This window comes from Cnephaeus nilssonii (assembly GCF_951640355.1).
Source record: "Cnephaeus nilssonii genome assembly, chromosome: 6".
Classification (NCBI taxonomy): Eukaryota; Metazoa; Chordata; class Mammalia; order Chiroptera; family Vespertilionidae; genus Cnephaeus; species Cnephaeus nilssonii.
The window spans coordinates 7,397,610-7,416,635 of NC_137077.1; the positions used below are offsets into that span (position 1 = coordinate 7,397,610).

The following is a 19,026-nucleotide window of genomic DNA, read 5'->3' on the forward strand; positions in this document are numbered from 1 at the left end:
AGCGGAGGAGGCGGGGCAGGCGGTTGCCCGGCCAGCGCGTCCGGCGCGGTGCTTGGGTCCCAGGGTTGCGGGTTCACTCTTCCTGATGGTCCCCATCTGGCGAGGGCAGGGCCGGGAATGGGAGCCGTGCCACCTCGCTGGCTCCTTCCAGGCGGCCTACTGAGGCCTTGAGCGGGTCCCCTCTGGAGCTCCCGTGCGCCCCCGCCCCATCCCCTGCGCCGATAGCCGCCCCTCCCTGTGCAGCCCAACTTTCCCGTCCCCACCGCGGCCACAGGCCCCAACGCCTCTAGTCTCCCCTCTTCCCCTGTCCGGTCCGCGGAGGTGGTTGGTTACCATGGTGAAGCTGGCCGCCAAATGCATTCTGGCAGGTGAGTCTGAAATTTACAATGTCCGGAGTCCAGAGACCTCATAAGTTATCGAGAGCTTTTGTTCACGTGAACTGCCCACCCTCTTTCCCTTTCTCTCCCCCGGAGGCGAGTTCGTGCAGTTGCTGATTGTGTAAATCCCATGAGCCGTGGTAGAATTCTCTTCCAGGGCACATGGCACCTCCGGCTGATTTCCGCCCCCGTCATACTCTTGAGACCACCTTCACCAGTTTGAGCTCTGCTGAGGTGGCAAAGATTCCTTAAACATCAGGCTAAGCACACCAACTAACCCACGTGCTGCACCCCAAAGTTAGGCATCAGTGACTTCGGTAGTTGTTTCTCATGGGATCTTTTCCTGACCCCACCCCCTCTGATAACAGGGATTAGAGACAGTAGTGTACAGTTGACCAGAGTTTGCAAACTCTGTGTTGTCTTTAAAGTTACTGTGCCACCCCACGCTCAGGGGGACATAAGTGTTGAATCCCCCGAAGGCAAGAATATTTCTTTTATTGACTGATGCATCCCAAGCACCCTGAACAACATCTGGAACCTGGTAGGTCCTCAGTGACTATTTGTGGAACGAATGAATATGTGGCGTCGCCATTTGTGGTGCTTTCTGTGTATCAGGCTGGACGTTTAGAAAAACATTTGCCAGGATTATAGACCTGGGGCCACAGAACACACATGTGCTTTACTGAGTCCTTACTGCCTGCCAGGCACACGTGTTTCATTTCACCCTCGCGGTGGCACCCTGGGGTCGGGGCTGGATTGTTCTGACCTTACTGAGGCACTAAGTAGCAAGGTCACCCCTAGTGAAGGAGGGTCAACGGAGATCTGTCCAACTCCCAAACTCTTAACCTGTGTTACTCTTGAAACCTGCGACCTTCCCAGGGTTCCTTGAGCAGCTCAGCAAAGCAGCAGTGAGGAATTATAAAGAGGAAAAGAGATTCTTTTTTATCTTCTTTGATTCATCTCTTGCAGACTGAAATAGATGATATCTTTGATGACTTTTCTAATTTGGAAATAAAAGGGTCACACACAAAGATGACGGACAACGGTAACTCAAATCACACTGAAGCTAAAGAAATTAATGGTTCTCCAGAGAGGTCCCTGGTTTCCAGAGCGCCAGGAGAGGCAGCATTGAGCAACAAAAATAATTCTGGCTGCGCCTCCATTGGCTGAGTCCGCTGGGACAAAGCACTTCTCTGAGCCTCAGTTTCCTCATGGATACGGTGGGAATGTTTTTATTTTCTGAAGTTAGATTTTTTTTTTTAAATGGGCTTCTCTCTCCAACTGTTTTTTTTTTTCTTTTTCATTCAACGTCCACCAGGGAGCTAATTTATGGAGCACTTTCCAGGTGCCAGCATTGTGCTAGACTTCACCGAAGTCAGCTCAGTCCTCACACAGCTCTGTGGGGTCAGTATTGTTGTCATCGTCATTTACAGATGGGGCGGCCGAGGCCCAGAGAGGTTAAGACACTTGCCATGGGTCACACAGCTGGATGTGGCCGAGCTGGGAGCTAGTTCTAGGTGACTGATTTCCAGGGCTTGTTCTTAGCCCCGAGCTGTACTTTTTTCAAGTCTAGATTCTAGACGCTTTACCCTTCTTTACACCCCCTCCCTCAGGTCCTACTTCACCTGATTTCAACCACTGCCAAGTGATTCCTAAACTCTAACCTAGCTCTCAATCTGCAGCCCCCTTCCAAAGCCTCCAGGGATCCCCTCTTGGAAGTTTCCCAGGACCAGAGACCTCAGTACAGCGAATCAGCTCCACACCACCCCACCCTACCCCACTTCACACATGCCCCTCTCTGTTTTCCTTTTCCTTTACCCCCACAGGCCTACTGTTTCAATTGAGTTAATCTGCCGTTTTTTCTCTCTCAATTCAAGTGCTTATTCATTCAACAGATTTTTATTGAGCACCTACTGCATGTAAGTCACCATGCAAGGTGTGGTGGGAATAGAAGGATGAGCCAGGCCAGCCCCTACACTCCAGGAAGCGCTGCTATGCACATGATAACTTGCAGTGCAGCACACAGAACGGAATGCCCTCTGTGTGCCAGATACCAGAGCAATACCTCAAGCACAGCTGCTATTGTGCTGGCTCAGCTCAGGAGGGAAAACAGCACTTGACATTTATCTCCATGTTATTTACTTAAAAAAAATCACTTAACTGTTATTCAACGTACATCAGGCACTGTACATATTAACTCATTAAATCCTCATAACAATTCTGTGAAATAGGTTCTGTTATCCCCATTTTGCAGATGGTACAACTGAGGCCCAGAGAGATTACTGACCCACGGACACACAGCTGGCAATGATGGAGCTGGAGGGAGTAGGGATGATAATAGTGCCTCGCTGGCCGGCTGTTCTGACATCAGGTCTCATGCTAGCAGCAGGGAGCACATTAGCCACACAGATACAGACAAAGGCGGGAGAGATGACCTTCGGAGGCTGTGCAGGAAGGACACTGAGCTTGGCCTGGCAGAGAATGGGCAGGATTTGGACTTGGATTGGGGAGACCTGGAAGGTTGTATTCGAGGGATTTTCAGAGATCAAGAGAACAAGTATACAGATACCAAATTATAATGTACACCTGAAGCTTACATAATGGTATTAACGTTACTGCATTAAAAAAAGGAACATATATATTAGTTACTGCATTTACACACAGAGAGAATGAGTGAGTGCAGAGCCAAGGTTTTGTGAAAGGGGTAGTTGGAGGGCGACTGGAAGGGGGCAGGGGTTGACCGGAGAGGAGGGTATGGCGGGGAGTCCTCGGTGGGCTTGGTGTGAGAGCAGCAGGAGGAAAGGCTATGTTATGAGGGCCCATCTGCTGATGCCGAGCTCAGGGTGGGCTGGAGCAGGGAGAAGAGAGGAGAGAGGGCCTCCTGGGAAGTGTTTCCAGGCAAACCAGTTAAGAAAACAGAAAATACATTAGGCATTTCAACCGAGAATTGGTTCAGCAGGTGCTGAAGACCTAAAAACACAAGAGGAAAACACTGAGTTGACACAGAACCAGTAGAGAGAGGCGGGGCTGCCAGAAGCTTGAAGCAGAACCCCACGGAGCAGGAGCAGACCTGAGGAGGCTGCCCACTCGGTGGTGCCTCCGGGATGCAGGCACCAGCGTGGGAGGCCGTCCATGGCACAGATCACGGACCCGCTGCCCACCAGCCGGGACACCACCCAGCCGATTTCAGACCATCTGGGGTCTGTGTCCTGAGACCATCCTGGTACCTCAGTGCTGCTGGGGCCAGGGGCCAGGCAGGCGCAGAGCTGCTCTCGGTGTCCCAGCGCGAGGGTTTCATGGGGACATGAATCCATCATGGAGGACCTGGACGACGAAAGGGGACAGCGGGGCAGCAGTCACTGCAGGAGCCTCGCCCCAGGGCTGGGGAACAGGGAAGAGGGGGTCCTCAGACCTCGAAGCTCAGGAAGACCCTGGGGAGCTGAGAGGCGACCTCTGAGAAGGGCCCCTGGTGTCTCTGAGGGGGTGTAATAACCCTGGAGGCAGCAGCTAACTGGTGCTGCTGGGGTGAAGGCCATGGCCAGCTGCTGCTAAGAGAAACGACAAGCAGATGCAAGGAGCGAGTCCTGCTCCCCTCCCACCTTCCCGTCTTTCTCTAGAACTATCCTTGGCAGAGCCGAGTTTGCATTGTCCCGGCCCCAGCATCACAGGGCAGGGCCTGGATAGATGGGTTAGCGCTGCCACCAGCCCAGTGTGGGGTAACTGGGGCAGTCAGCGGTGACAGCCAAGGTCGTGTGGCTGGGATGAAGAGGAGAGGGGTTGAGCGTGGGAGGAGGAGGAGTCAGAGGTGACTGGGTGGAGTCTGGGGACTGTGAGAGTGAATGGTGACATCACTAATAGAACAAGTGAGATGGGGGTGGGTGAGACACTCAGGACCCGGGGACACAACCTGACCCTCGCAGTAGATGAACTGGATTGAGTGAAGGCCCATCATTCCTCAGGAGGGGCAGTCAGGGCCAAGGACAGCCCCACGGGGTGCCCACGGCTGGGAGGCAGGAGAACCAGGCCAGTGCAGGGTCACCAGGGCAACCAGGCCAGAGGGCTCAGAAGGAGGAGGCTGCCTCACCCCTCAGGCCTCGAGGAGCTTGAGGACTGAGAAGAGACCATTGGGCTTGGCGATTCGGAGGTCACCCCTGCAGATGACACCCTCTCCGCCAAGAGTACCCCTCCCTGCCATCACCCCGGCTCAGCCTCGCCCCTGGGAAGTCTGCCCACTCTTTCCTCGATGTGCCCGACACTCGGGTTCTCAGCTTGTGCTGTTTGAATTTGCACTTGTCATCTTGTTGCTCTGCAAACGTGTTTATCGTTCTTTCTCCTCGCTGTGCTCAGATCCCTCAGCCGACACAGCCCATGAGTGTGGGTGACTGACTGGCAGGCGGGAGAAAGAAATATGAAATTAACCAGAAAAATCTGCGGAATTTCACAAGCGGACGAGCCCATTTCCAACTGGTTCAGAAGCCCAAACGGAGTGGGGAGGGTGGATGCGGTCCAAAGGCAGGGAGAGCGGTGTGCTCTCTGCTCGCAGAGGGTGGGTTCCGGTGACTCCAGCCTGTGGTCGCCCCTGTGTCCTGAAAGGCTGCATGATGGGGGCTGGGGGCCATGTCAAAAATGGTCAGAAGGCTCCCTGAGCTCAAGGAGGGGAGGGGGTGTGGCCCAGAGAACACGCTGTTGGGATCCTAGGGCAGTTACTCAGCTTCTCTGGGCCTCGGTCTCTCCATCTGTCACATGAGGTGAATGATGGGGAGGTCACTGACTGAGGGAGGCCCACCTGTGTTGGTTTCCTTGTAAGATGTGGTGGCAAATAGGAAAGCCAGACCTGGATAGCTCACCCAAACCTGGAGGAATTAGCATGAAATGAAACGCCATTGAACAGTCAAGTCATTGTCTCACAAGAGAAAATTATAGATGAGAAAAGTCAAACCTGAGAAGTGAACAGATAACTGTATGGTCCCAGATGGGCACCAGGTTTCTTGGGGTGACGACTTGGTAAGTTATATAATGTCTTATCACTGAAACTAATATGATGATGTATGCCAACTGGAATTGAAAAATAAAAAATGATTTAACGTTTTTTAAAAAGGAAAGTTAACAGCGGAAGGCTATGGGGAAATCAAGTCAAGAAAAGCATTGAAGCCGCTGTAAAATAGGAAGCGAAGGTGAAGAGATTGCACCAAAGGATGCAAGTCAGGGACTGTGGGGAATCAGTGTAAGACTCCAGGTGGAGGAGGTGTTGCCAATGGAAACAGCGTGGCCTCAAAGGAGGCGGGCAGAGCCATGGGTGGGAAAGGGGAGGGCACAGGGCAATTAAGAACGGTACGGCCTGCCGCCAGCACCCTTGGGGGCACAGGAGGAACTCCAGATTAAATTGCCCCCAACATTCTTATGAGAAATCCAGATCTCAGACTGAGACTGTGACATAAACCTTGAGTTTTGAGGAACCAGTTTGTGGGGTTACCGACCAACAAAGGAAGGCCGGGGAGATAACCCACTGGGTGGCGGCGAGCTTGGAGAAACAGTGGCTGTTGCAGATGGACTTGGCCCTGGGAAGATGGACCCCAGTGGTCACAGATGGGCACGCCAGGTGGAGGGCAGTATCACCTGGAAATGGATTTCAAGGTGGCATCGTTTTGTTTTTCATAAATGCAGAAACTCTCAACTCCCACCCCCACAAACACAAACAAACACAAACAAAAATAAACGGTGCAGGGTCCTAACTCTGGACGCTCTAAACTCAGATCGGTTTAATCAGCTGAGCCTATCAGTCTGTGCCTGGTCACTCCTGTTTACCTTCAAGACTTGAAGTAAATTCCAGGTTGAAAGTGACAGGTTTTCCCATAGGGTAAGTTCCCAGAGGTCCATTCTTAAAGAGGTCCATCAGCCCTCTGGAAGCCGCTACCGCCCGGGTCCGTTCTTTTAGACGAGGGGTTGGCCTTGAAGAACCGTGACTGGCCATCGTGGGTTTGGGAGATTGGTCTCATGGACCCATTGCCCTGCCCGCCACCTCAGACCGAGTGCCCAGGAGAATCGAGTACATTTTCTCTGAAAACGCGGTGAAGTTTGGGGTTTCTGGACCAGCGTTCTGGAGTGGGAATCCTGCGGTCAGGCCAGGATGGCAGTGAGGCTTTTCGTGTGCTCTGTCCGCACAGGGGACCCCGCAGTGGGCAAGACCGCCCTGGCGCAGATCTTCCGCAGCGACGGAGCCCACTTCCAGAAGAACTACACCCTGGTGAGACGTGGGGGCTGTCGGCCGGGCTGAGGCCGCGGGCACTGGGAGATAACCCTGAGCCAGTGGTCGCTGTCACCACCCACAGCCCGCTCTGGGCAGGGAGCGGGACAAGCCTCCTTGTTGGTCCTCAGTGACTTCTGCACCGCCAGGGAGTCCGGGACACAAGCACTTCCGCTGGGGATGGCTCCTGGCGTCGGGGCTTTCGTGACCTGAACACGCCCCTTGGGGCCCCTGACACTCGTGTTCTTGGTTTTCCTCGGCAGACAACCGGGGTGGATTTGGTGGTGAAGACGCTGCCAGTTCCTGACACGGGGGACAGTGTGGTGAGTGGTGCCCTCAACCCGAGGGAGCTCAGTGCCCCTGCTCTGGGCCCAGGGCCCGGGGTCACCGTCATCCTCCCTGTGAGAGATGGGGTGCAAGGACTTGTCCTGGACGCGTGGAGCGTTTGGGGACAGCACTGTGGGACAGGAAAGCATTCGAGGGAGAGGAAGAAAGACTGAAATATGGGCCTTGCCCTCACAACTGACCTATCAAGATTCTCAACCTGCCTCCCTCTGTGGGAATCCACACCTAAAATGTAATTGCAAGGTGCTGTTTGTACATATGTGCTTCCCTGGGAGGGGGTTTGAGAGTCACCAGATTCTTAAAGAGGTCCATGAGCCAAACCATTGTAACTCCCCCGACACAGTGGGGAGTGCTCAGGTCACCGACGTGCGACTCAGATGGCAGCTCTGATACTCGGACAGCATGTGCAGGGGTCGGAAGCCAGCCAGGCGTACCAGTGCCCGGAGGGAGCTGAAGGGGGAAGTTGAGGGGGACTTTCTGGGCAACAGCGTTGGGGAGGGGGTCTCCCATAGGCTGGCTGAGGTCTGGGCGGGGGCAGGAGGGGTCCTCCTGTGTCCTCGTCAGAACCACACCTGAGCCATCGGAGGGATGAGACTGTCCTACTTTCCGCACCTTCCCAGGCCTACTCAGTGACCTCCTTTAGAAAGAATGGTTTTAAGATTTGAAAATCAATTTGGTTAACAAAGTGCAGAATGACCTTTTGGAAGGCAGAGCACTTGTCAGCCTGCTTAGCATTCTGTTCTGCCAGGTGGGAAGTCAGCTTGTTCCTGGTAGTTCTGCACTCGAGGTTAGCAGAGGTGAGCCGCGCAGAAAGTGCTGGCTGTGTGGGAAACGGCCGCCTCGCAGGTCCTGGGGGTGGTTCCTCTTCCCGTCGCCGTCCTCGTGCCCCAGGGCGGGGGTGCAGCCTCTATGAGTGTGTGTGCACCTGCGCGTGCACCTCACCCCGAAGCCAGGTCAGCACTGAGCCGAGGGCAGTGCCGCTGGCTTGTAGCCATTGCCCCCTCCCCGTCCCACCCCCGTCCATGTGTAGACACTCTTGGGACGCGCCTTTCTGATTCTAGGAGCTCTTCATTTTTGACTCCGCTGGCAAGGAGCTGTTTTCGGAAATGCTGGATAAATTGGCAAGTAGCCTGCGGTTTCACTTCCTAACGCCACCCCCCGCCCAAGGTCCCCCCGTACGCCCCTCTCCCAGAAATGTCGCTGACTCTGGCTGCCGAGAGAAGCTGTCGTGGTCACATTCTGTGAGGGGCTCTGTCCCAGCCTTGGGACTTGTGGCCTGGCAAATAGGGGTGGCTTGTGCACGTGCTTTCCCCTAGCCCCCCGCTCTCCCTTTGGAGCAGCTGCCTCTTGATGGTGTCCCCTCAGCCCTCCTCCACCTCCCAGAACGGGAGCACACATTCCTTCCCCTGGGGGGGTGGGCGGTGTGCACCAGAGGCCCCATCCTGAGGCTCACCTTCCGGGCCCACACCCTGGCCCCCTGGGCTCGGCCTGGGGTGTGCCCCGCTGCCCAGAGCTCCCAAGTGCATCCAGCCGTCCTCTCAGGTCCAGCCTGCTGTTCCTTCCCAGGCAGCAGCTCCGCTGATCTGGGCCAGCGAGCTAATTAGAAGGGTTACGCTCCCCAGAGCCCTCCCTGCCTTCCCAAGAACGGCTCCATTTTAATAGAAACTGTTTCCTACCTCCTTTTGGGTTATTGTCTTAGCAAAACAGATCTAATGATGGTGAGTTCACACAGGACTGGCTTCACGCATCAGTTCATGCTCACCACATGCCGACCTACTGTGTGCATGGCCTGGTGCTGGGTGCTGCCCTTCCCCGGCAGAGGGAGGACGTGCCTGGAGGTCAGGGCCACGAGCAGCGCACACCCTGACTCCAGGCTCCCTGCTACAGCTCCATCCTGGGACTGCCCTGGGCCCCTGGCTGAGGCCTGGAGGAAGAAGGTGGCCCTGCATGCTCATCGGGGCCGGGGCTGAATGCGAGTTCCTGAGTTAGTCTGTGGAGTGCAGGTGTGAGGGAATCACCGGTTTAGTGCTCCCGCCCTGGAGGCCTAGCGGGTAGGGAGGTGAGCCCTCCAGAGCGACTCTGGGCTGATCTTCCAAGGAAAACTGGAGCAAAAAGGATTCTCCCTTACACCCTGGGAGGTTCCAACACCCCAGAAATAAACCAGGCTTTCACTGCGCAAGGTGGGGGTCCCCAGGGACCAAGGTGTGGCCACATGCATCACAGCCTGAGCAGGGCAATCCTACCGCCCTGTGCCGAGCAGCAGGGTGCCCCGGATCTGAGCAGCCCCGGAAGGGGACCGTCCTGAGAGCGTAGCCCGGTTCAGTAACCCCGCCAGTGGTCTGGTGGGATGAGGGCTGACGCGCTGCAGGAGAGGCACTGTGAAAAGGCGGCCCTTAGGAAGGAGAGGCAAGCAAACCGCGTTGGTGACTGGCTGGTGGGAGAAGGGATGCTCGCTGGGCCTGTAGAGCAGCGGGCGCTCCAGCCTGCACAATAGTGGGCCATCCGTCAGGACGAGCGCGAATGAGTCCCTGAGGCCAGTGGCAGGCGAAGCGCCTCCCGGTGGAGGAAAGCTGCAGTCCTGCTCTGAGCTGGGCAAGGCAGTCACCCTCATGGCGGCTGCACAGCTGGGACGCTGAGAGCACCCGGCGGAGAGCCTGGCGCCGATGTAAACTCACACCCTGGACTTCATCGCTGCACCTTCCCCACCCGCCCACGGGCCCCGCCTCCCATTCATTCCTTTGAGCAAACTGTTTCCTTCTGTGGCTCAGTTGTCTGATTCACATCCCCTTTACAGTTTGTCATTTCCCTTCGTCCACATGTCCCTCCCCAGAAAACTGGCCAAATCTCTGCCAGCCTAGAAGTCACTTTCACCGCTACTGACATGTCCCGTCCTGTCCCTCTTGCCCAGTGGGAGAGTCCCAACGTCCTGTGCCTCGTCTATGACGTGACCAGTGAGCAGTCCTTCCTCAACTGCAGCAAGTGGCTGGAGAAGGCGCGGTCACAGCTGCCAGGCACCTCCCTCCCCGGTAGGAGCTGCGGCATCGCGTTTCCTTACAATGTACTCCAGAGCACAGGCCACTGCAGACCTGGCTGTGGGTGTACGGAGGGGTGCTCTGGGCTTTGAGTCTGAGGATGCACATGGGCACAATGACACCCACCATGCAGGGTTGGGGAGACTCCGGCAGCAAAGGGGAAGGGGCTGTGGCAGGAAGGTGAGGTGTCACTTCTGAAAAACCAGCCCAGGAAGAACTCATGGTCTCCTGTGTGTGGGGCACAAGTAAACATGCAGGCCCTGCTGTCACTTCTGAATGCTTTAAATCAATTTATTTTTCATCCTTATGTGAGATCAACACATCCTCCTCATTATAGACCAGGAAAAACGATCTCCAGAGACAGGCTCAAAAATTAGCTGCAGCGGATGCAGCTGGGGACAGAACTAAATTACCTCCGAATCCCTGACTCTGAGCCCAGTCCTTAGATTAGTATTAATGACCATTTTTAAAGTTTGCTCCATGAGCTAGGAATTTATCGCAAATGCTCGCATAAATTCGGCCCTCGCCTTCCGGGCACTGCCGCCTTAAGGGGACAAGGCAGACAGATCCACGGGAGTCTAGAAAAAGGGCCGAGCAGAAGCTGTGTGAAAAGCAGAGCCCACCCTGCTGTGGCCTTAGGTAAGGTGACCAGATCATCCCGCTTTGGGCGGGACAGTCCCGATTTTTAACAATTTGTCCCGCGTCCCGCGGCGTTTTAAAAAAAGTCCCGATTTTTGGAAAGATTCAGCATTGTTGTAGAAATGCTTAATTTGTCCCGGGACACGGGACAAATTGTTAAAAATCGGGACTGTCCCGCCAAAAGTGGGACGATCTGGTCACCTTACCTTAGGGTCAACATCGTAGGGTCCCTGTCTTGCTCAGGCACCTCTCAGGCGATCTTTTGCGCCCCTAAAGTCCGTCTGCTTGCTCTTTTCCCTCCAGCTGCTCCCAGGCTGCCAGTGAAATGCGATTCTGGTTGTTTCTTTTGAGCAGGTGTGTTAGTGGGCAACAAGACGGACCTGGCCAGCAGACGAGCAGTGGAAGCCGCGCAGGCCCAGGCGTGGGCGCTGGGCCAAGGCCTGGAATGGTTTGAAACATCCGTGGTAAGTATCCACGTGCTCGGTAGCCAATGGGGAGCGGGCCTCTGCTGGAAGCGGGTTTTCACATGACCTCACTGCATCGAGTTGTTACTCCACCATATGCACAGCGGAATTAGGAACTGGTGTTTACATTCTCAGCCCAAGGTCATTTCTCGGTGTAGCAAGAGTCCCTCGTGCATTTCAATAAAGCGGATTAGCCAGCCAGCCCCGGAAAAGTTGTCTCAATTAGTGAAGAAGACAAGCCGATTGTGTTCAATTACAGTGATGTTTGCACGAGATGTTGTGAGTTACGTGCTGTTGGAACATTACTTCATAGCTCCCGTTCAGCCCCGTGCGCCAGGGGCTGGTCCCCCAGTTCCTACTTCGATGTTGAGGAGGTGAAGTGACTTGTCCAAGGTCACGTGACTAGTAGAGGGTGGAGTCAGCCTTGGGATCCATAGTATCTGACTCCCATAAGTGCTCCCTGTCCCACCTACTGCAGCCCCCCGGTGACTCCAAGCCACAGACTGCCCCCCAGGAGGGTCAGCAGGAGCCCTCAGAAGGGGGACAGTCCCAGTGATTTGTTACCGCACCCTCCGTACACACACTTCAGGATTTAGCTGTTTGGTGCTAGCAAACCCCCTTCCTGTGTTGGGAGTTTGAGGTCCCAACCTCCCTGTGACTAGGGTGCAGGCGTGTGACCCAGGTTGTATCAATCAGACGTGCTTGTGTGGCACTTTTCTACAGAGCCAGCAGCGGCCCTCGCCGGGGTTGCTGGGCAGACCTGTAGGCCTGGCACATGGTGGTGGTAACATGGACCTCACCCCGGCCATGTGGCCTATGTACCAGATTCTTTGGCTCCAAAAGTCAGTGGGCTAATTAATAAATAGCCTGGAGGTTGTTTTTACTTAAAATGTACTTAAGCCACGGGCACTTCTGTTGCACCTATGAAACTTGGCAGACCGATGCTGTCCAGTGGCATGTGGATGGGAACTTTAACACCCCCCCTCCCCGTCCCCGCAAAGGCGTGCTTCCTTAACACGTTAAGCCCCATGTCAGTCCCCGGTGACGGACACTATACTTTCCATCCGGAAGACAAAACAGGCTGGGCACTTAACGTGTTAAGGAGCGCTTAGCGCGTAAAGGCAGGTGCTCTGAGCTCCCACGGTGAGTGCAGGACTAGCCGTGGGTCGTCGGCATGTTACTTAACCTATGGGTGCCTCGGGCCCCTCACCTGTCAGGTGGGGATAATAAGCCATGCCCCACAATGAGTAGCAGGCGTGAGAATGGAGTCAGATGGCGAACATAGAACACTTAGACCGAGTCTGGTGCTCAGCAAACCCTCCGTGCACAGGAGCTTTTCTAATGTGTAAATATTTCCCTAGGCATCTTATTTATACTGTATTGCCTACTAAATCCTTTAATTTTTAGGCGGTACAAACATCAATGCCACTCTTGCCTCCGGCCCAGTCATCACAAATGCTAAATTAACGAAGCTCAAAGTAGCAAGCTTTTCCTGTGTAGACGGGTTTTTACGCAGTGCGCCTTTGAGCAAAGCAGTGAGCCGTACTGCCCACAGCCAACAACACTTGAGTGTTCCCCTTCCAACATTCCCATTTGTGAAACTGCCTCCTCACCCCAATATCCCATACTCCCCGGAACTCTTGATGGAACTCAGAAATGAACCCCAGGGGCCACTGGGCGGTGGTTTAAACTCTGCCCAGTGTTTGTTGCCGCTCTGTGGACACGGTGGGTATAAATTGTGCTTGCAGAGGCTGCAGTTTAGCACTTGGTATTAACTGTGCGAGTTAACTAGTCCCCCCTGAGGCAGCTCGGTTAAGGAAGCTGTAATTAAACAGGAAATATAACAACTCGGAGGCACAGGCAAGTCTTGACGCCAAGCCCATCTCCTCTCTCCTTAATGCAGCGCAATCGTCTGGCAAACCTGACGGCGGGCCTACGTGTTTGCTTGACTTTCTTTTGTTATTTTTAATCCCATCCCCACAACTTATCTTTTCTTTTAATGTTTTGATTTTTTTAGAGAGAAAGGAAGGGGAAGGGAGAAAGATAGAAACATAGATTTGAGAGAGAAACATCAATTGGCTGTCTCCTGCACGCCCCCTACTGGGTATGGAGCCCACACTCTGGGCATGTGCCCTGATTGGGAACAGAACCCATGACCTCTTGGTGCTTGGGACAACGCTCAATCCACTGAGCCACACCGGCTGGGGCAAAACTTACTATCTTAAAACTGGAAGCGGATACTCTGACCACCTGCACCCATATCGCCCACCTCCTACCCCCGCGGCCACTGGCAACCACCAATCGGCGCTCTGTGAGGTCTGTTTCTGTGAGGTCTGTTTTTGTAGATTCCACACACATGTGAGATCATACGGTATTTGCCGTTCTCTGGCTTATTTCACTTAGCGCAGTGCTGATTTCCACAGTGACCGCCCCAGTTTGCAGTCCCACCAACAGCGCACAAGGGCTCCCCTTTCTCCACATCCTCCACAACACTTGTTACTTCTTGTCCTTTTGATGAGCTTCTAACAGGCGAGGTGAGAAGTCACTGTGGTTTTGATTTGCAGCCCCTGATGATTAGTGATGTTGAGCTCCTTTTCATATGCCTGTTGGCCATTTGAATATTTTCTTTGAAAAAATGTCTACTCAGGTCTTTTGCAGATTATTTGTGTTTTTGCTATTGAGTTGTCTGAGTTGTATATTTTGGATATTAACTCCTTCGCAGATGTGTGGTTTGCAAATATTTTCTCCCATTCCGTGGGTTACCTTTTCACTTTGTTGATGGTTTCTCTTGCAGAAGCTTTTTACTTTAATGCAGTCCTACTTGTTGATTTTTGCTTTTACTTCTGCGTTTGGTGTCATTCCCATAAAATCACTGCCAAGATCCATGTCAAGAAGCTTTTTCCCAATGTTTTCTTCTGGGAGTTTTCTGGTCTTAAGTTCAGGTTTTGAATCCATTTTGAGTTAATGTTCGTGAATGGTGTAAAACAGGGGTCCAGTCTTTCTATTTGACATTCGCGTTGCCGAGGAGTTTATGCTCCGCACAACCAGAAGTGCCCAGCAGGTGTAACGGTTAGTGCTCTTGTCCAGCTGGAGGGTGTGGCCTCTGTCCTCAGCAGTCGGGAGCTTAGGGCGGATGCTCCCCGGCTACAAACCGCCAGCCTCCTGATCCCTCTCTCTGCATTTCTGCCGCCTGTCTCCTCTGGGCAGCTTGTTTCCTCCACCTGGGACTCCCTTTGCTAGAAAGTCCAGGTAACTGTCTCCACCAGAACTGGTTCCTTTGTGCATTTCGGTCACCCAGCTGGTGGGACAGACAGACTGCTCTTCTCCGACTGGGGAGCCTGAGTTCCCGGCGGGGCTCAGCACACACCAGCCGGGCCACTGCACCCAGGCCCAGGCTGCCGGCTGTGAAACACTGAGCTTGGTGACTCTGTAACATTCTTTGGTTTGGAAACTCTGCCATTCACTGGGGATAGTTCATTGCCTCTTACGGAGGCTGCACTTTTGCCAGCTGCCAGGGATTGTTTGAAAACTGGTTCTTGTGTGTTCTTAGCTGAGCTGCTGCCTTGAAAGTCCTGAGATCTTTCTGTTGCCTGCTTATTTCTTTAAAAAAATTTTAAAAGATGCACACAAGGTATAGCCACTATGGCGAGCAATATGGAGTTTCCTCAAAAATTAAAACTAGAACTGCCATATGACCCAGCAATCCCACTTCTAGATATTTATTCAAAGAAAAAGGAAACACTAACTTGAAAATATATCTTCATCCCCATGTTCATTGCAGCATTATTCACAGTAGCCAAGATGTGGAAATCACCTAAGTATCCATCGATGAATGAATGAATAAAGAAATTGTGGCACATATACACTGAGTGGCCAGATTATTATGATCTCTGAATGCATAATAATCTGGCCACTCAGTATATATATATATATATATATATATATATATATATATATGCCACTCAGTATATATATATATATATATATATATATATATATATATATATATGTGTGTGTGTGTGTATATATGTGTGTGTGTATATATATATATATATATATATATATATATATATATATATCTGAATGCATAATAATCTGGCCACTCAGTGTGTGTATGTGTGTGTGTATATATATATATATATATATATATATATATATATATATGCCTGGTGCACGAATTCGTGCATGGGTGGGATCTGGCCAGCCTGGCCAGGAGGAGGGGACATGGGTGGTTGGCCGGCCTGCCTGCTGGTCAAACTCCTGGTCGAGGGGACAATTTGCATATTAGCCTTTTATTATATAGGATATACACTGAGTGACCAGATTATTATTCGTTCAGAGATCTTAATAATCTGGCCACTCAGTGTATATGCAATGGAGTATTATCCAGCCATAAAAAAGAAGGAAGTCCTGTCATTTGCAACAACATGGATGAAATCTGAGAGCATTACGCTAAGTCAGTGGTCGGCAAACTCATTAGTCAACAGAGCCAAATATCAACAGTACGACGATTGAAATTTCTTTTGAGAGCCAAATTTTTTAAACTTAAACTTCTTCTAACGCCACTTCTTCAAAATAGACTCGCCCAGGCCGTGGTATTTTGTGGAAGAGCCACACTCAAGGGGCCAAAGGGCAGCATGTGGCTCGCGAGCCGCAGTTTGCCGACCACTGCGCTTAGTGAAATAAGTCAGAGAAAGACAAATACCTTATGGTCTAATATGTGAAATCACTAAAATATATATATATATCTCAACAAGCTCATAGATACCAAGAACAGATTGGTGGTTGCCAGAGGTAGAGGCAGGAGAAATGGGTGAACTAGTTGTTTGTTTTCAGTTTGAATAAATTTAATTTAAAAATTTAAATACGTGTATGCACACAGAGTGAGAGAAAGTCCTTTGGGCACCATTAATCACAAAAATATCATTTCAGTTATTAGGATGCCGACCTCGGTGACTGTCAGAATTCCTTATTTGATCTAACATCAGCACCACCACCCCCCCCACCGCCGCCCCTCACCTGCTGCGTTTCTGCGCCTGTGCTCTCCCCAGCTCAGCTCGCAGCCTGCAGCTACGGGGAAAGGGGAGAGAGGAATGAGGGGCTTGGGGTCTCTATTGCCACCTCCTGTGGCCCCTCAGGACTTGCCAGGTGTCTCAGCTGGATGCTCTGTGAGCACTTTGAGATGGGCCTTCCCTGCCCCCACCGATGGAGCTCTCACCTGCAGCCTCCCTCTGGCAGGTGATACCCCTGCAGGCTGGGCTACCTCCTCCCCCTCCTGCAGCCTCGGGTCTGGCGGTTCCTGGTTCTCTGGTTCCCTGGTTCCGGGCTGGCTGTTCTTGTTGGGACCACCCTCCTGGAAGTGGTCCCCGCAGAGTCCTGCTAAGGCAGCTCCAGGCTGGCGCTCCTGCTTGGCCCGCCCGCGGCCGCTGGTCCAGGGAAGGGCGGCTGTGGCCTCAGGTGCACAGGGGCAGGGCTGCCGTCCCACTGAGCCCTCCCTGGCTTGGCCACCACAATAGCCAGCCCCAGTCACACCTTCATTCTTCCCCAGCGGGTCCAGCACGGCCTAAGCCCCGCCTCAGGCTTTCTCTGGGAACCTGCCCTCCGGGAGGGAAATGCCACAGCGCAACCCTGACCTGGAGGTGGGAGGGCCCATCGTGTCTGCCTTCCCTCGAGGGTGTGGGGTCCTTGCTGTCTGTTATTCTGTGTGGCCTCTGGGGCCTCAGTCAAAGCCAAAGAAGTCTCCTTTAACTCCCTGGCTCACGGAGTGAGAGTGGCTGAAAGGCCGGGCTCTGTAGACGCAGACCCAGGTTCAAACCCAGCTCCGCCCCTGACAGGTGTGTGGCTTTGGGCCAGTTACTTAATCTCCTCGGCACGGTTTCCTTCTGGTAAAGCAGCCTCCCCAGGTGGTGTGAAGGCGAAATGAGGCAAGTGTGTGTGGCCCTGACATGAAGTAAGAGTGCGTGCGGGCTCTGATGCCGCACACAGCACGACCCTCCTCGACCTGTCTCCACAGAAGGAGATGGAAAACTACGAGGCCCCCTTCCAGTGCCTGGCCCGGCAGTTCCACCAGCTGTACCGGGAGAAGCTGGAGGTTTTCCACGCGCTGGCGTGAGGCTGGGTGCTGCGGGCGTGTGCAGTGGCCCCGGCTCCGTGGAAGACGAGAGAAGATGGCATTGCCTCGGCACTTCACCTGTTGTGACAGCTTCAAATAAAATGAGAAAATGTACAAGCAGCAGCTCCTTCCGCTCTTGGCCAGGGCAGGCCTGGTGCCATTTTGCACTTTGGCTGCTGGTTCCAGAGCAGCCTGGGAGCCAGGCGGGGGCCTGGCGGGCCTCCTGTGGGGGCTGGCGCTGTGGGGGTGGGTGGTCCCACCTTCCCCAAGGGCCTTTCCCGGAGAGCAGCCCCACATCGTGCTGGGACTGCTTACAATTTGCTGCAGTTGAGATGCTCTGCGTGGAACTTGCCAGGGGGCTGAGGGCCCCCTCCTGAGTCTGACACACGGGGCTTTGCTGCCTGTTCCCCGTCCAGAGGCCTGGGCTCCCGCGCAGGGGCCACTATCACCGGCAGAACAGTGCCCTCTGCCGGCCGCCCTGGGTACCTCCCCTCCTAAGGGCCAGCTCTTCCCAGCTGCCGGGAACCCTGGGCCCGGGGAGCCAAGAACCAGGCCACTTTCCTTTAATGGCCCGCCTCTCGGAGCCGGGCAGCAGTCATCATTCTCTGTACTGAGCTCGACTGTTTTCCATCCCGTCTCCGCTGCCAGATTAATCTCCCTAAAACACCGCTTTCACTCCTCTGATTAAAGACCCACGCGGTTCCTCGTCACCTTTACATCAGGCTGCAGGCCGAGGTTTGGCATCCAAGGCTGCCTCTGGCTGTCACCCTCCCCCGAGGGTCTCGGCTCCTTTCACCCTCAGTCCCCAGGCCCCTAGCCTTGTGGGAGTGGGGGGCACGGGGCAGAGGTGCCGGCTGTGGGGGTAGACAGACCCGGTTTGCCCCAATGATGGTGATGGAAATGGCTCCAGTTAGTTGATGACCTGTCTTGTCTACATGAGCTCAGCACATTACAGGTATTGGCTAATTTAATCTTTAAGCTGAGTCTTACCCTACCTTCCAGATGAACCAGCGTCAGAACTCAGTGACTTAGCCAAGGAGTGGCAGAGCCAGGACACTGGCGCCAGAGCCAGCCCAGCTCCCAGCCCCACCCCCTCTTCTGCCTCCACCCAAGATGGCCAGGCCTGGAGAAGGTGGAGGTCTTTCATCTGCAAAGGGTGGTGATTAGGCGGCCCTTCAAGGTCACTGCCATCAGTGAGAGGACGGGTGAAAGACATCAGCCCGTGGTGTCACCCACGTCAGGCCCCCACCGTCCGCCTTCCTCTTCTGGTCACTTCTCCGTGAAGTCCCTGCAGCCACAGCAATCCTCCTACTGAGTCATTCTCTCAGAAGGAAGCTGAGGGCCGGCCGTGCCGGGCTTCTTCTAGGCACTAGCCATGCCACGCTGCCAGTCTCCTATCACGTGTTCCAGAAGGGAAGACCTACCAAAACCCAAGGAGACCTGGGGGGGGGGGCGGGGGGGGCGCTTCCAGTTGCCCCAGAATTGGTTACTGGGAACCACAGCTGTGGAGAGAGGGATGCTAAGTAACCCTCTCCCTAAAGAGACCACAAAAGGCCGGGGCCAGGCAGCGTGCCTGTGGCCTAATAGGAGGGGGCAGAATTGTCCCTGCCCCAGAACCCCGACCCCTCGCTCCTGGCTGTTCCCTGTTCATGTAAGAATACTGAGTGGTCAAGAGGGAGCGAGGGTAGACATGGTGCTGGGGAGTGGGAACCACGCCCGCTCCTGCCCCACCCCCAGAACCCAGCAAAGGAGGTCCCACGAGATGCCTGAGAGAGGCTGCTGCCAAGAGGAGGAGGCTGGCACCTCGTGCCCC

At 54.0% G+C, this 19,026-nt stretch overlaps 1 protein-coding gene across 2 annotated transcripts; it reads left to right on the forward strand.

Annotated features, from left to right (window-relative positions):
• IFT27 (intraflagellar transport 27) lies at positions 1-17,325 on the forward strand. 2 transcript variants are annotated; one of them, XM_079774279.1, is made up of 7 exons: positions 1-368; positions 6,542-6,621; positions 6,885-6,944; positions 8,028-8,087; positions 9,797-9,992; positions 10,992-11,101; positions 17,115-17,325. In XM_079774279.1, the coding sequence occupies exons 1-7, from the start codon at positions 335-337 to the stop codon at positions 17,211-17,213; spliced, it is 639 nt and encodes a 212-aa protein (XP_079630405.1). In that variant the 5' UTR covers positions 1-334; the 3' UTR covers positions 17,214-17,325. The 2 variants fall into 2 exon arrangements, with proteins under 2 accessions (XP_079630405.1, XP_079630406.1); XM_079774280.1 differs by having other exon boundaries at positions 2-368; positions 9,875-9,992.
• Positions 17,326-19,026: the final 1,701 nt, after the last annotated feature.